General features: G+C 40.2%; 2 protein-coding genes across 22 annotated transcripts; both read right to left on the bottom strand.

Annotated features, from left to right (window-relative positions):
- Positions 1 to 7: 7 nt before the first annotated feature.
- LOC112283905 (uncharacterized) lies at positions 8 to 4,136 on the bottom strand. Of its 18 annotated transcripts, none has more exons than XM_090250975.1 (11): positions 3,996 to 4,136; positions 3,816 to 3,831; positions 3,572 to 3,648; positions 3,192 to 3,278; positions 2,495 to 2,760; positions 2,124 to 2,186; positions 1,758 to 1,999; positions 1,346 to 1,604; positions 922 to 1,101; positions 623 to 778; positions 8 to 458 (listed from the first exon to the last, which is right to left on the bottom strand). In XM_090250975.1, exons 5-11 carry the CDS (start codon positions 2,555 to 2,557, stop codon positions 285 to 287), a joined length of 1,137 nt encoding a protein of 378 aa, XP_090107101.1. In that variant the 5' UTR covers positions 2,558 to 2,760; positions 3,192 to 3,278; positions 3,572 to 3,648; positions 3,816 to 3,831; positions 3,996 to 4,136; the 3' UTR covers positions 8 to 284. The 18 variants fall into 18 exon arrangements, with proteins under 18 accessions (XP_090107101.1, XP_090107099.1, XP_090107108.1 ...); XM_090250973.1 differs by having other exon boundaries at positions 2,495 to 2,749; XM_090250982.1 differs by having other exon boundaries at positions 2,135 to 2,186; positions 2,495 to 2,749.
- A 2,636-nt stretch (positions 4,137 to 6,772) lies between these two features.
- LOC112283800 (polycomb group protein EMBRYONIC FLOWER 2) lies at positions 6,773 to 15,728 on the bottom strand. 4 transcript variants are annotated; one of them, XM_090250966.1, is made up of 21 exons: positions 15,483 to 15,643; positions 14,594 to 14,700; positions 14,036 to 14,442; positions 13,361 to 13,416; positions 12,988 to 13,150; positions 12,600 to 12,750; positions 12,332 to 12,382; positions 11,922 to 12,079; positions 11,544 to 11,612; positions 11,174 to 11,289; positions 10,870 to 10,934; positions 10,565 to 10,617; positions 10,235 to 10,288; positions 9,859 to 9,918; positions 9,505 to 9,557; positions 8,667 to 9,077; positions 8,268 to 8,316; positions 7,948 to 8,031; positions 7,720 to 7,799; positions 7,482 to 7,571; positions 6,773 to 7,318 (listed from the first exon to the last, which is right to left on the bottom strand). In XM_090250966.1, the coding sequence occupies exons 3-21, from the start codon at positions 14,246 to 14,248 to the stop codon at positions 7,204 to 7,206; spliced, it is 2,091 nt and encodes a 696-aa protein (XP_090107092.1). In that variant the 5' UTR covers positions 14,249 to 14,442; positions 14,594 to 14,700; positions 15,483 to 15,643; the 3' UTR covers positions 6,773 to 7,203. The 4 variants fall into 4 exon arrangements, with proteins under 4 accessions (XP_090107092.1, XP_090107091.1, XP_024378738.1 ...); XM_090250965.1 differs by lacking the exon at positions 14,594 to 14,700 and having other exon boundaries at positions 14,036 to 14,447; positions 15,483 to 15,728; XM_024522970.3 differs by lacking the exon at positions 14,594 to 14,700 and having other exon boundaries at positions 15,483 to 15,715.
- Between the last annotated feature and the right edge of the window lie 289 nt (positions 15,729 to 16,017).

Genomic DNA, 16,017 nt, shown 5'->3' with positions numbered 1-16,017 from the left:
TAGAAAGTGAGGAAATCGGCTAAGTAATATTGGGGAAAAAAAAAGTCCCGCTTTTGCAGAGTGTCAAGCTCAAGCAATTATTGACATGGTTTAGCGACATGCCAAAAATCAAAGGAGCTGGAATGGCATTCTAAGAAAATCATCTTCCAGAGTTACCATCATACCAGTAATCGAACCTATCCACGGTTTATGCACCAAACCAGTCACGAAGTATTGCTACTTACACAGGGATGCTGTTGTACAAAAGAAGCATATATGTATCAGTTGGCAGCCCACGCTCTTGATCACGGGTATCCGTCATCCTGAAGAAGACTCTCATACTTTGTCCCTTTCAGATGAATCAGTACCTCATCCCAGTTTTGGATTTGTTCTCTCAGTGGTCGTGTATGGATCTTAACTTGCTGGCTTTCTAGCTTCCGGGGTTGCACCCCCAAAAAATGTTGGATTTCGGACAGATACTGCATATTTGAACGGGCTTAAAATCGTAAGTTGTGGAAACTAAAACTAAGAGCGAAATTTTATGTATGCAAATCACAGATTTTCAAACACCAAGCATCTATTTCACTGAATGACCTCGAAATTCAGATGAAATCTGGATTAAGAACAATGGGAGACGACCAACCTTAGGATCCACCACAAGATCTTCGTAGTGAACAACTCTGATCCGAGTGTTATTGAAGAACCGTTGGGCGTCATCAGTTATCTGCTCAACTCGCGCCAAGTTTTCAAACAAATGCTTCGCATCTACGACTGGCCTGTATTCTGCCAGTTTCATAGCCTGAGACGAGCAGAACAAAGTTTTTCAATATTATCCCACAGTTCAGTAAATAATTCAACACTATGCAGCACTTCCACACTCGAATGTAGCAACCATGATACGACAACAGCGCTCGCTTTTGAGAAAGTGATTGAGAGAGGTACCTCTTCAACAGAGTGAACATGCGACTTATGAGTGCCATTCAGAGGCTTTACTACACGATCGTATGCATTTGCTAAGATTGAAATTAGCCGCTTCAACACGTTCCGTCGAAGTAAAAGAATCACAGAAACACCCATTCTCTCAAAGTATTCCCTGACCTCCCTGTTGTATTCCATCGGTCCCTATAATAGAATGAGGTCAGACATTCAGTGAAGATTGATAAACAGTTTGAAATCTGATATACTGACGAGCAATGCTTCGTAACCATTTCGCAACATCAGAAATCCTGAAAAGTAATTGCTACATGAAACACTTAGCTACCGAAAACGAAATGGAGGAATAATGCTCTGAAACTAACAGCAAAACGAAAAAAGTCGTGTATGACCTGATGGAACTAAGAGCATGATAGGATCTTATGAAATTTACCTGGTTGAGCATCCACTTGAAACCAACAGCTGCAGTACATTCATTCTTAGCAGCACTATTCAGCCAATCTAAGTTGTAGACTTTATCCATGGTTTTTGCGATAGAGGAAAAATTTTCTCTCCGATCCTTGACGGAAAAGATCTCGCCATGGGAGCTAATATTTGGGTGATTATTGAGTAGAGTCTCAAACCATCCACTTCCTGATCTTTGCATTGATAATATTACAAAATAGTGCACAGGAGTGCAAGTGCACTCTTGCCTGCATGCAAAACGAACAGGAAATCAAGAGGCCTTTCATAGCACAACGAAAGGAGTGACCTTCATGAGAAGAAGGAAGTGCTGATTTAGAAAGTGTTATAGGGAATTTATGAGCATAGTGAACCACTTGGGCAGCAACGTTTACGAAACTAACCTCTCATATGCATGCGGAAGTGGATAGTGCTGGTAGAAATCTACAGAAGGACCACGTCGAGAACAAGAATCATCTTCTCGTCTCCAATCCTTCACGATCACTTCTTGCACAGACTCGTATGAGAATTGTCTTGTGCCCACGCCCACCATACACGTGTATAAACCAATAGCTCCAATGACTACCAAGACCAACAGCCTCCATGCAGTTGATAACTTTCTCCATTCCTTCAGGCTGCTAAGGTCCTGCCCGACACTTTCACAAATCAACACAAGTTCCCGTATCCGACACGGTCTCAACAGAAATATATCGCAGTTCCAAAGCTCATTATGACTAAGACAATTGAAGCATCTAAATCAAATTAAATACCTTCATATTACCAGCAAAGAAGTTACATCCTCCATGTCTTGCGTCTACTTGATTCCCCGCCATCTACTCACATGAGCACATATTCTTCAGGTTCTTAACCTCAGACAAACCTTTTCGGAGGTTTGAAGCAGAAAGACAGACGTCTACTATGCAGAAGGCAGACAACTAGGTATTTCAATCCCACTGCTACCAAAGAATCCTGCACTTGGGCCATGGATCTTATTTACCTCCGAAACAAATATAAAAAGACAGTAACTAACAGCGTTCCCTCAGCAAAACTGCTAAAAAATTCCAAGTTCAAGTCCACAGCCCATCACTGCGAATAAGCATCACGGGAGAAGTAACAGCTAATAATTGCCAGGAGTAGCCACCTGCTGATTATGTCCATTTCTCGCAGGAGTACCGCCATCCCTAGATGCATTCTTTTCCACCATAAGCCCAGTTTTGTAAGGGACCTCACTTCAAATCACACAAAAATCCCATTCACAGGTGGCTTTCTGCTAGGCCGCCAGCCCCTTTGACCGCACGGCCACAGTAGTCTCTGCCCACTAGGAGGCTTCATTCAGCTTCAAGTCTCCAAGGTCACTAAGCCAGCATATTACCTAAAACAGCACTTTGTCCCTGACCTGAATAGCATCTACAAATAATCGTTATTGCAGGTGCACAAAATTTTTACAAAAGTTGCAACTGCCAGTTCAACATCGACGAAATCAGAGATATTGTCACAACATAGAGTAATGATAAAATCTGGCGTTAGAAAAAAGTGATGCTTCAGCAGTATCTCATAAATATGACCACATTTAGCATGACCCCTAATAAGCATTCCCAGCATCCCAGGCGCTTATCAAGCACTATAGAGAGGAATCAACACACGATCAATCGAGGAGAGCGTACCAGAGAGAAATGCTTCGGTACTATTTCAAAACGATTAGCCCAACCAGATACCTCTTCCCCAGATGAAAAACAACGAAGTAAAAGATGACTAGGGTCATTTTAAGCTTCATGAACTCTATGTCGAGATCAAAAGAAACTACAGTAAGAAAATGAAACTGTGTATGTTCACTTCACCTGAAGACAAAAACTCAGACATAGGTAGAGATGGTGAAGCTATCGGCTGAGAAGCTCCACATCCTAAGACTACATTTTCTAAATTCTCTGCGGAACCACAAATAGTAAGGGCAAGTGTTCAATATTTACAACACCAAGTGAGATCTACACGATCAATATTAACATAATACGCGCACTAGTTCTTTGAGCGGCGGAGCAGTCTTTTTATTTTCCAAAGGCCAAGAGCAAAAATTGAAAATCCAGAAATCCACACACAGCTGTAGTCATCTACAAAAGAGTGATCACACAGTACTCACAAAACTCTTGACAAACTGCAGGGATATCAAGGATACCACGGAATACCGTAAACGTAAAAAATTCTTTGCACGATGAATTGCTACCTGCTGAGACAAGGCTTCAAGGATCCAAACTCTTTCACATCTTCGCAAAAGGCTTCGTTTCCTAAAATAACTGCGTGCTAGAAAATTACGTGTGCTCAAGGCTTAGGATGCAACAGTCTTAGGAGTACAGATCTCAGACCTAGAGAGTGCCAGTAGGAATCCGAAAAATATCCAAAATGCCAAAAAAACTCGAAGAGCAAGCCGATACACTTGGTTCCGCAAAATGTCCCAGGGGAAAACTCACCAAGGCAGATCTCGAACTGATCCAGTGAAACCATATGAGCAACCGCCACATGCAAAATCCAAACCCCAACGTCAACTCCACCTCTGCGTCCCACTTCCTCACCAACAACACCCCTTTGCAATCCCACCACCCCATTCCCACCCCAAAAAAGCCAACCCAATCCAACCCTCTCCATCATACCTGAGCAGCCAAGCAACGCAAAACACCACCACCGAAAGCCTCCCGCAACTCCGAGCTTCACCTCCACCTCCAACCCACCAACAACCTCCATGCAATCCCCTCACCTCCCTCTCCCCAGCTCCGCAACCCACAATCCTCTCAACGACCCTCTGGTACTGTCCCCTCGTTCGAAACCGAACCGGATAGCGAGCACTTTTAGACACCCACCTCAGCGAAGAAAGAGATCGTCGTGGTAGGTCGACGGGAGTAGGTCGACGACGACAGGGGCATGGATCGCGGGGCGTGGCGAGAGGTTTGCAGTGAGGGTCGGGGATGTGGGGGAAGAGAATGAGGGAAGGTGGCTAAAACAAGGGCCCCACAAAAGACGCAGGCAAAGGCCAGACATCAGAATGCGGAAAGCCTGGAGCCTCTGTTGCAGCAGCAACAAAAAGCGGGCTCAGTGGGGGCTGTGGGGGGGGAGCCAGCCAGCCAGCCAGAGTCACGCCATGGCGTGCGGGCTCCCTCTCCTGATTACAATCCAGGTGGGTCGTGACGCCCGCATCAGCAACGCGCGCGACCAGAAGCCACGCAACGCTGCTGCTGCTGCTGCCGATTGTGCATGACGGAGTCGCATCCTAGTCTCGGGTGACTTTGATGCTGCTCTCTGTGACTAGTCTTGGCTTATCTCTTCGCCATTGCGTGGATTAGACTCACTGAGTGAGTATCAGGGCCAACTTGATGAAACCTGGTGTGGTCGTCATTACCACGCAGATACGTAATTATATATATATATATATATATACATTTTCTGGTGCTGGAATGATGGTTTTCTTTATTATTGGTGATAAAGTGTAGAGTTAGTGATTTTGAATATTCTCGTTTTGGTATTCGTGTGTTGGTGTTAAGTAAATGCGATGTGAAAAGTCATTTTTTTGTGTTGAGGTGCTAGAAAGTAATGGGTATCCTGCCTTTTTTTTTTTTTTTTTTTTTTTTTTTGTGAGCGCTGTTATCTTTTTTTCTTTTGCTTTTGTTTCTTGTTGAAGGAATTGGTTTTTGGTTTGTGTGAACGGGTTGCTTGTGATCATCATATATTGGAAGTTGGAGGAAAGGAGGGAAATTGGTGTTGATGATGTTGGGACATTTGTAGGATGTTGTGGTGATGTTTTGTATGGTGGCATTATTTTAGGAGTGCATGTGTGTGTGAAAATATTTTTGTGATGTGGATGAGCCATACATTGAGTTTTTTGTTTGATTAGATGTACAATCAACTTATGTGTTGCATGGTTGATTTTATCTTAATAAGATTGGTTGGGTTGGGAATACACATGCAAGGATACTTATTTATTCTTTTGGTAAATTATAAAGGACAGAAAAAGTGATCCAATGCAGATTAAATGAAGATTCAACTTGTACATTGATGAAAAACAGGATTCAAAGATAAGTAGAAAGAAACATAGAAGTGAAAATTTAGAACCACATACTATTTTTAAATCCTGATCTTTAAATGATCTTGGTGGATCAAAATTTTTACAACTATGACGTTTCTTGAAAGATATATTTAAAATTCAACCTTGAGATGAATAAATTTTTATTTATTTATTTAATTATTATTTTATGTTATTTGTAAGATATAATTTATTTAGATAACATTCAAACACTTGTTGTATACACCAAGCACATTATATTGTAAAAAATGAGTATGATCGATGCACACAATTGGATTTAAAAACTATGAATTTGATGTGTTACAATTTGATCAACATATGGTTGTTCTTGTATTTTCAGCATAAAATTTGAAAACATTATCATGAATAAACTAGATGTACATAAACATCAAAGATTAAAATATGTTAAATTGTTTTGCAGATTTAAATGAAAAAAGATTCGAAATGTTGATAAAAATTGTAAGTGCATATTCTGAATCATGTAGAAAAACGTATCTAGGTCTGTAAAATGTATGAAAAATATAAGATTTATAAATTGAAATCGGTGCATAAAAGAAATTTTCGAGGAAGATAATGTAATATTATTAAGTAAATAAAATAAATTATATATATTTAAAACAGTTCTTTGCAAAAAGGCAAACGTCTATGATTCTAATAAATGTACAGTTTTATCTGCCACTTGCTACTATTCAAAATACTGCAAGGTATGATCAAAATGACTTCATTACTAAGATAATATATCATTGAGTTTTCTTCTTATGAACAATCACTATCTACCTCAACTTCCAAAAAGATAGATTTTACTTTTATTTCATCATAGCACGTAAAAAAATAACAATAATTGTAACAGTAGTGAGCATGACCGTTGTTGACAAACAATACCCTAATGTAAAAAGAACCCAGATATCTTTTCAACAGTAACTGATGGACACAAAAATGTCTAATTAAGATGAAGGTAATAAGATTAAATTATCGTACATCTAATAATAGAAACATGAAGTCCAATCGTAAACTAAGGGAAAGGTATTTAGAGTAATTTGTCTGTTTAAGATTAAGGTCTGGTTTAGGATTAAATTGGCATGTGTAGGTGAATAAAGTAATCACGAAAACATTTGGTGCATATTAGCATAACATAGTGTAATCTAGATACTTTGGGAATCCACAAATTTACTTTATTTGCTTATTTGTAATTACAAGACTTTAAATTCTAAAAATGGAACGAAATTATAGCAGCCGAGCATGTTGTTTAATGGAACCGTTAGTTAAGATTAGAATTGCACAGACTTTGCAAATGAGAACTAATCCAAAGCTTCGCAAAGCATCTCATGACCATCGTAAGTACTGATGCAAAGGTAAGGAATAGAGATACAATGTCAAAGAGTCTTAAAAAACTACAGGTGCTGTACAAATTTAGTCGAACGACGTCGTTCAAAGAATGCAACAAATTCCTAATTAAAGAATGGTGTGTGCTAACTCCTATTCACTGCCAGTAGATATCACCGGACAAAGCTGCTGGGAGATCTACAGGACCGACTCCACATCAAAATCAATCGTATTGGTTTTGTCAAATCAGTGCCGGCTTGAACCTAATCCTGATCCTGATAGCGTAATGCAAACAAGCTGTAAATCTAAGACGTGTCGATCCATTTGAACTTGTATCCCAAATGAGGAAGGATAAACGGCTCCAAAAGGTATCATCTTTGACACATACAACGGAAAATTGACCCTGCCGTTGGCTACTGAATTATTGTAGAGCAAACAGGGGTTATTTTTCCGAAATCATTTTATTTGAGGTTAGTTGGCTGTGCGTATGAATCCACTACCTTAAGACATTTGTCGAAGGTAGCTCCATCCACAAGATGATGGTTCCAAAGCTTAATAAGAAACAGCATGAAACACCTGTACGTATATGAATAGATACACAACGGGCAGTAAGAAAGTCAGTGCAAAGTAAGGGTTCCAAAAACACTATTCAGGCCAAGCTTGCGTAGGTACAAGTCTAAGACTACTTCAATTCAAGTATTTCATCATCCAACTTCAGAGCAAGTAAAAAATAGCACACCTCCGTAATGACGGTTGGCTTGAAAACTTGGCCGCATGAAGCACAGAAAACGCTTCACAGGCCCATGAGCAGTGACCATCAGCAATAACTCTGCATTTAACAGCGATTGGTTACAGCTTCACATTCCAAGTTACGAACATTGGCAGAGCAGGTTAAAATTTTATTTTCTAATTGTCACTTCTATTTTCGACAACATAACTTCCTTAAAGCCCAAGTACATAAGGTTGGATAATAGTACTTTTTCTTTCGCACAAATGAGTTCCACAGGTGCATAATATCCTTCTCTTCCGCAGTCACGTCCACAAAATCCTCAAGCATCTGTGATTAAGCAAGTAGGAGTTTGAGACAGAAACCAAGCATCAAAACATACATGGGGTTACTGAAATCAAAAATGTTTAATCCTGCTTTCTTGCAGACAAAAAGCATCGAAGGTCGAGCGAAAAATAAAAATAAAAAAACACAATACCCGACGATCTTCAACCGTGGCAAGATCCTCGTCAAGTTCATCTTCACTATCCCTGTCGGAGATCAACTCCTCAAACCCCATTGGCTAAACCAAATGAACAAGGAACATTAGTTGTCCATTCCAATGATTCAGGGAAAGCACGATGAGCACATCATGAAATATATGCTGTTTTTGAATTTATTCACGATTTGTAGCTTCAAACATTATCAGCAGTTCACGAACATAGCCTACGATCAAATACAATAGAATCCGTCGATGTTAGAAGTGCATACACAGGCCAAACAGCAATACCTGCTACATCAGATCAATTACATTAGTACCTGAGCCGTGTGAGAGTGAAAAAAGGTACGCTTTTGAAGTAGCAACCGACTGCAAAACACAGGATGGAGTCAAAGAAATTTCTTTTCAACACCAAGCTTCACGGTTCTAAAATTGTTGTTCATATCTTAGGCCGGACACACATATATACACATGCACACTTACATCCACAACTATTTCTGCTAGTAGCTTACGGTCCAGAAAAAGAATATACTAGCATTTGGTATCTGTATGAGCTAACTCAGAAGGCTTGAAGAAATTTGTTCGAATGGCCATTTAAAGCTCGTTACTTAAATGAGGAATTGAAAATCGTGAACCACCCACATGAAAAACGTAGAACTAAAGAAAAACCATCTTACAACAATTATAGATAGAACACAAGACAGCCACATCTCACATACTTGCGAGCTTCAGCCTTTTCTGCACGTTCTGCTGCTCCATGTCGATTCTTTTCCGGGCGCAGTCGAAAAGAGGTAGCGGTCGTCAACAGGGCACCGGTTTCATCGGGAGGGGCTGCCGATGCTGTAGCACAGACTCCGGTCCTGAAATCCGCTTTCTCAGCGAAATCACTTCCTTCCAGCTTCTGTCGTTTCAGAGGTGAGAGACAAGGCGACCTTCCATCTCTGGTTTCCCCTTTCATGGCCTGCTTCTGGATCATGTGCGTATCGTCATGACTTGATTTTCCAGGACCAGGGTCAGCAACTCCAGGAGCGAGGTCTTGACTGATAGGACCAGGAATGTAACCTCCCGCGCCACGTAAAGGCTGGACTTTTGGTTTACTGCCACAAATCTTTGGAAATGGCCGTAGTGACCTGCAGGATAAAATTGTGACTCACCAGTTACGTAAATTCATGATTACATTTTAGACAAGGTCTCTGTTGATCTAGGACAAGTGGAAAGTAAAATACTCTACACATCAAGAAAGTTAATGATATCATAAGTAGAGGCATCCAAAATTTAGGCCAAGTTAAATGCTCCAGGTATCAATCATTTGTTGCTAATCAGCTTTGACCAGTATTACGTACCCTTCTCACTTCGTCAACATAGTTCAACTGCATAATGAAAAAAAGCCATTGAACTAGATGTGACAAAGTACAAATTATTACAAGGTAAGAAGCTGGTTCTCCCAGCTTCCGCTCATTCTTTCCAAGTAAAGCATTCAGCTCAAACACGTAGTAACAACAAATTCCATGATTTGAGGCATCCTTTTACGATATGATCAGAAATTGGAAAACTCACCAAAACGCCCAACTTTTTGTCCTTAAAGTTGGATCCGAATCTAGAATATCGCCCTATATGGTAGATACACCAGTTAAAAACCTCAACTCTAGACAAGAGTTAAGGAAACAACATAAGAAAAACTGCACATAGTGTGAGGCAATATGTTTGGTCAAGATAACGTTTAAACGCGAAATTTTAAAACCGCCTAAGTTGAAAATGCATTAAGTATTGTATACCATATGAAGGAGACAAATACAAGATCATGTAGTACAAGGTTGCACTGCAACGAGATCACGGAAAATTACTGATAGGAACATTTACAAGCTAACGCTATCAATAACAATATATCGAAATATGTATATTTGAACTCACCTCAGGCCCCAGTAGTTCTGTTCGAACCGTAACATTTACAATTGGTACGTCTGCATTTGGCTGGCAAGAGTCCAAATTTTAGTATTCAATCTTTTCAGAAAAACAAAGAGACCATCGAAGAAGAAATAGATTTACAGTGAGGCCAACCACGTCCAGCCAGGGCAAGGCTAATACAGCATGAAACAAAATATGTTAGCAGTGATCTCAAGAAACCTCAAACACAACCCATGATGCTATTTTGACTACTGTTAAGGGGACAAAAGGTATTAAAGAATCACCAGAAAAGCACTTGAACTAAGTCCAATATCCCAACGTGCACTCTTGATTGCATTTGGTTCGAGTAAAAATTTCATAAACATTGTTAATAAGAACTTACTAAGTATTCGAAGTTGAATAAATCGTGCGTACAATGCAAGTGGCATCGTAAACCCTACACCAATAGATGAATACACAGATAACTCCGTGAAATTTGTACTTTTATAAAAAGAAAAATGTAACTTAATAACTACAAAGCTAGCAGAAAACTTGTACCAACGTAAGTTAGAAGTAGACAGCGAAATCTCGCTAAAGCCACCTTCAAGTAGAATAGGATGTAAGACCAATGAATTTAAATATATTGAATTTAGCATAACCTAATTATTATTTTTTTAATAATAGGTAACGTTATTATGTGCCAGCTTTGAGAGAGAAAGAACAAATAAATTACCTTGAAGGTGTAACATCGTACTGAACAAAATGGGCATGAAAACCCCTCGGTCACTGGAAAAAAGGTAAAAATTAGCAAACATAAAATAAAATAAAATCAGATTATTTTCTCGCGTTACCCAAACTCTTTAATTCACTGATGTAACCATACAACCAAACCAAGTGTCTCGAATCATGAAAGACATCGTAAAATCAGCGCAAAGGAATCCCCGAACTTGCAACTCAAATCAATCCCACAATCTATTACTCAGGCACAGACGCGTCATAATTAAATAGGTTACATCCGAAACTAACAAAATATCTCACCTTCTCTTTTCTCAAAGCGGTTGAAGTACCAGCGAAAATGAAATTCTACATTCCCTAAGGGATTCCTGTACACAAAGTTAAATAAACATCACATTTCCCTCTCCGATAGCAGCACAAAAGCCATACCAACTGCAATGTTCATAGCACCATGTTCCAAAAGAACAGAAAACCAACTGGTTTGCCATATACATAAAAAAATAACTACCTTGGCGACAATATAAGAAAAGCAAACTATTCGCAAAGGAAGAATTTGAAATGTTGACTAATGTGGGCAGGTGAAGGGGCACAGCAAAACAGTTAGTACCTAAGAGCCTGAGAGGGCGAGGAGGAAATACGTTTGTGAGACGATCCATTTGATGTACGGCCATTTACATGCGCATGTCTAATTTCAACAGCATGTGCGCACACTTGCAGCTTCATCTGTGAGATCAAGGAATATTGAGAGTTCTTAGACTGGACTTTAGTCACACTTGACCAAAGAAGTGGCATCGGGAAATCGATTCATCTTAATCATTAACTAAAGAGCACCCCACCATTAAATAAAATTCTCAAAAGAGGCAGTCATTCCTAGTCTTTGAAGTCTTGTTATTAATGAAATTAAAAAAGGACACTAACTGTACATACAACAGAATCAAAACATCGTCAGCCTGAGAACGAGCTAGAAATATCTGTACCTCAGTTCTCACCGAAAGCTCCCAAAGAGGTTGCATACACATCATGCGTCCAAGTGCCGTGTCCTGATGCTGCATATGAAGGAATACATTTCGATAATTCAAAAATCGTATTACCCCATTAAGACGTATTCCAACAATATCTAACTTAAGTCCACGAGACCAGGCATTAAGAGACAGAAATGAAAATTACACTTGTATTTGTATGCATCAAGTAACCAAGTCAAACATATGCTCAACACATCGATTAACTTAAGTACAACTAAGTATTGTGCAGACTATCCCACTCTGAAGCTGTGGGACATGATCATGTATGTCGCATAAAAACTAATTGCTACAAAAGACGAGGTTTTCCTACATATTTAACCACGTATCCAGTACCTGCAGCTTGCTGTGAGCAAAGTCCAGACTACAAACAGTCTCAACAGAGGCACCATTCAGACCTATCAGTGACGCACCCCCGTCTGCATTCTTTAGCCATTGACGACAAAGAGATGCCATGCTAAGCTTGCCCCAAACCACACGACCGCTGCAATCCTCTGCAAAAGAAGTAAGTCTTAACCATGTATCCTTCCTTCCCAAAGTTTAGTCAAAAATTTCAAACTTCAGAACGAGAACACTTACATAATATGTACCAACAGGATTGTCTCCACACCAAGTGATGACCAAGTCTCAGCTTTAACTGGAATTACGCAGACCTAGTAACGAAACATTAAAAAGACCCTCGAAAGAAACGATAGAGAACAATGCCAATAGTGATCCAGCATTCAAAATTTTGTCATCAAATTTACCTAGATCTTTCAATTTCCCAGAGTCGGTATGAAATAAATCAGCTCGATCAACTGCAGCCACACGAAAAATCACCACAAAAGAAGGCTAAATGCTTGTGGCTCAATATTTATTTACAGCTTTTCATTTGAACCTCTTATAAAAACACACATACAAAAAAAATTGACAAATTTTAAAATGTAAATGAAACCTCTTTACGCTAAACATAGTATTAACCCCTAAAAACTTGAAATGACACATGAAATCACAGAAGTAGAAATGATGACTTGCCAAATGTAAAAAAAAGAATAAGATGGCCATTCTTGGCAAGAACACACAGCTTTGCCAAGTGTGGTATTAAAAATGTAACTGGAGCGCTAAGAGCACCATTGTCAACAAGGGGTACTTTGGCCACCTTAATGACGTTGCTCAAAGAATACATCTGCAACAAATTAACAAGGCTTTCAAATAAGCAAAATACTCCTGAAAATCCTGTAATATAAAATTTATAATACCAGTTCGAATAATGCGACCGGCTAATCTAATAACTACAGTCTGAAGATCAACCACATGGATAAGAGGATAGAAGAAATACTCGATCCAAATACATAGAAAGCGGCACAATCAACATCTATTCGAATATGAGGCTAGATTCAAAGGTGGACCGCATACTAGATACCTCTTGTTGGGAATTTGGCTGGCTGGAAACCATTACAAACATGGGTAAATACTGGGGTGTCGCAGGGGTACTTGGACCAGGCTCCTTTCGCCCTCTCCGACAGTACCATTGTGAAAGACAAGGTATGTTTTCAAGACCCTTCAGCTGAATTGTTGCCTTCAACCTGACCAGAACCAGAAAACTCATCAGGGTAGACGCACAAAAGATGGAGGTGATATTCAAAATATAAATAGATTAACATACCAGGACATTAGACACAGAAGAAGACAGCATCAATTGAGGAGTCGACGACGCAAGTCTATTCGGCTCAAATGTTGACAAAATATGGTCCATAGAAGACTCATTTCCTAGGCCAATTTAAAGACCCACTCACCGCCTCTGTCGCAGTGCTTGAATTTTGTAGTTGAGGCATCTTTGAAGAAAGACAGGCTGCAGCACAAATAACCACTTTTCACTTAGAAATGTAAATGCTTCAGTTCAGATATAAAAGAAAGAGAAGCAATACCACCTCCACTACGCTAAAAGCATATTAGGCTAAGTTCTCTAATGTGCAAAACATGACTTCAGATCAACAAAAACAAACATTCATTTGTCCCAACTACAACTCTGAGTCATGACGATCTCGCCAAATCATACTCAATTCAATTTCTATTAACAAAAATACCGCGGAATGAATGCAATAGTTAAGAATACTTATGTTTCGAACATTTGTGGAGACGACACTTATTCTCTTAGCCCCTTCCACGATTGCAGCATAAATGCCAAAAGCAAATCCTAAAACTGGATGAATGCATGCTGGTAGAACTAAAAAATCAAGAACCATACAGGTGCACGACAGACTAGATTAAAAAAGTAAATTGAAATCTTGCATCCAATTTCGATACAACGAAGAACAGCGAATTCAATAATGAAAGTCCAACTCGAACTACAACGATAGAAACCAAGGACTTCCTGACTGGGGAGGTGCTATTTCGAATACAAGTTCCAGTATATTCAAAAGTGTACTAGGTCCATGATACAAAGCGTATAATTAGGGTCAATTTCATACCCGCTTTTCAAAGCGCTGGCGAATGGTCTGATATAGCTCATAAGGTTTTTCATACAAAGATAAGCTCTTTGCAGCCGCTTTGTCATCAATAGGAGAAAGGTCCTTGTTAGTGACGTTGTTGCCAGCCTCCTGGCCAACCACGATCCGACAAGGGCCTCCCATGTCTACGAGCTCCCCATTCCGTGGGGAAATCCAATAGTTTGATTGCAACATTCATATCTCTACTGTACCCTCCATGTCAATCCATTTATCCTCTTCGCTAGCATTCTCTTAAGTGTTCCTTTCCAATAGTGCTGAGGCAACTTGGACATGATCCTTTCGGCCCAAAGTCTCCTATCCAGCAAGTTTAATTTAAATCCTGCTTCCTGTCGAGGTAGTCGCTACGACGTCGCTCTTGAATACAGCATCTGCACTTGAACAAACCACGTTTACCACTTTTGAGATCATTCCGCACAAGGTTTGTACTCAGCGAAGAATTCATAATTTCAGAACAGAAAGACCTTTCATGCATCACGTCGAAATTTATCAATGGGGTTGAGTGTATAGTTGGTAGTCTACAGCTGAGTTACGTGAAACAAGGCCTTATGCTGTTGAGAATCAAAACGCTCTCTCTTCCAAGCAAGTCCTAAGTTTCCGTGCACCTGCTCCATCAGTGCTTCAAAGAGCTACAAGCATTATGATGTACAGTGGATGTTGACATTAGAATACAAAGACATAAATTGATCCAATTCTAAAACGGAGTGCATGTAAAATATTAATCAACACTTTGTCAATATGACAAAAGAAGAAATAGAGGTCCTCAAACCCCCACATTGTTCACATACGACCTGAAACACGGAGGTAGGCAAAGACAATTGAAGGACAATCTTGCAGCGTGGAGTTAAGCAGGAAATTGGCTTCGGAGATCAAATGTCGCTACATAATCCCGCTTATCTCATTACTTAGAAACCGAAAGTCGCAGAGAAAAGGCAAAACGAAGACGACGTTCACCCAATAATACCCAATGCCAAAAAGAAGAGCCACATGAGAAACAGACACAATCACCAAAGGAACACCTGGTGAAAACTACCCAACCAAAAAATAGAACAACGCGAGATACTGTATAGACCAAAACCCTTTCCCCTTCGATGAAAATTCCACCAATCCACCAATTTAAACACCGCAGGAAAAGCAAAACACAAATCGAACCAAAAGCCCTAGTAACATCCCAGAACTCGCAACTTGCAAATCAACCAAAAAACCAAAAAACCAAAAAGAAAAAAAAAAAACAAACAAACAAACAAACAAACAAACAAAGACAAAACAAAACAAAACAAAACCAAAACAAAAACAAAAAAAAAAACCAAAAAAACCAAAAAAAACTTAGATATAAACGTAGAAATAGAAAGGGCATGCTCCAATTCCCGTCAACTCACAACGCGTCCTTAGAATGAGCCAAGACGCTGACCTCCAATAAAGTTGATCACAAGCCCTTCGCAAAACATCATACCGGCCGAAGACGCATCCAGCTCCAGCTCCCCAACTGCTCCCACGAGTCCGAGATTACGCAAACGGGCACCAAATGAGACGGCAAGATTCTCAAAAGATCGGGCAAGTGTGCAGTGGAAAGCGAGAGATTTGATCCTCCTGCGCAGCATCCGCAGACGACCTCACAGAATCAGCCCATGGGCCCAGCCTGGAGCCCCGACGCCATGCCCCAACTCCCCCCCCCCCCCCATATCTCCCATCGAGATTGGATCTACGAGGGGAACATGTTCTCTCCGTACCCCACGACGTCCACTTCCGCCCCAGGAGAGATCCCCACGCTCCCTAGCCGCACTCTTCATCCGTTCCCAATGCCATGCGCGTTTGAACTTCGAATGCCCCGCAGAATGTGGGTCTCGCTGTTGCCTCGTTTGGGTCGGCCGTTGTTTTGTAGTCCTGATGGGGAGCTGGAATCTCTAATCTCCTTTGGGGTTGTGAGTAGTGGCTTTGTATGAGCG

Source organism: Physcomitrium patens, chromosome 6 (assembly GCF_059467195.1).
Source record: "Physcomitrium patens ecotype Gransden chromosome 6, ASM5946719v1, whole genome shotgun sequence".
NCBI classification, from domain to species: domain Eukaryota; kingdom Viridiplantae; phylum Streptophyta; class Bryopsida; order Funariales; family Funariaceae; genus Physcomitrium; species Physcomitrium patens.
The sequence above is the reverse complement of the archived record's forward strand: the minus strand, read 5'-3'. Positions and strand labels throughout refer to the sequence as shown.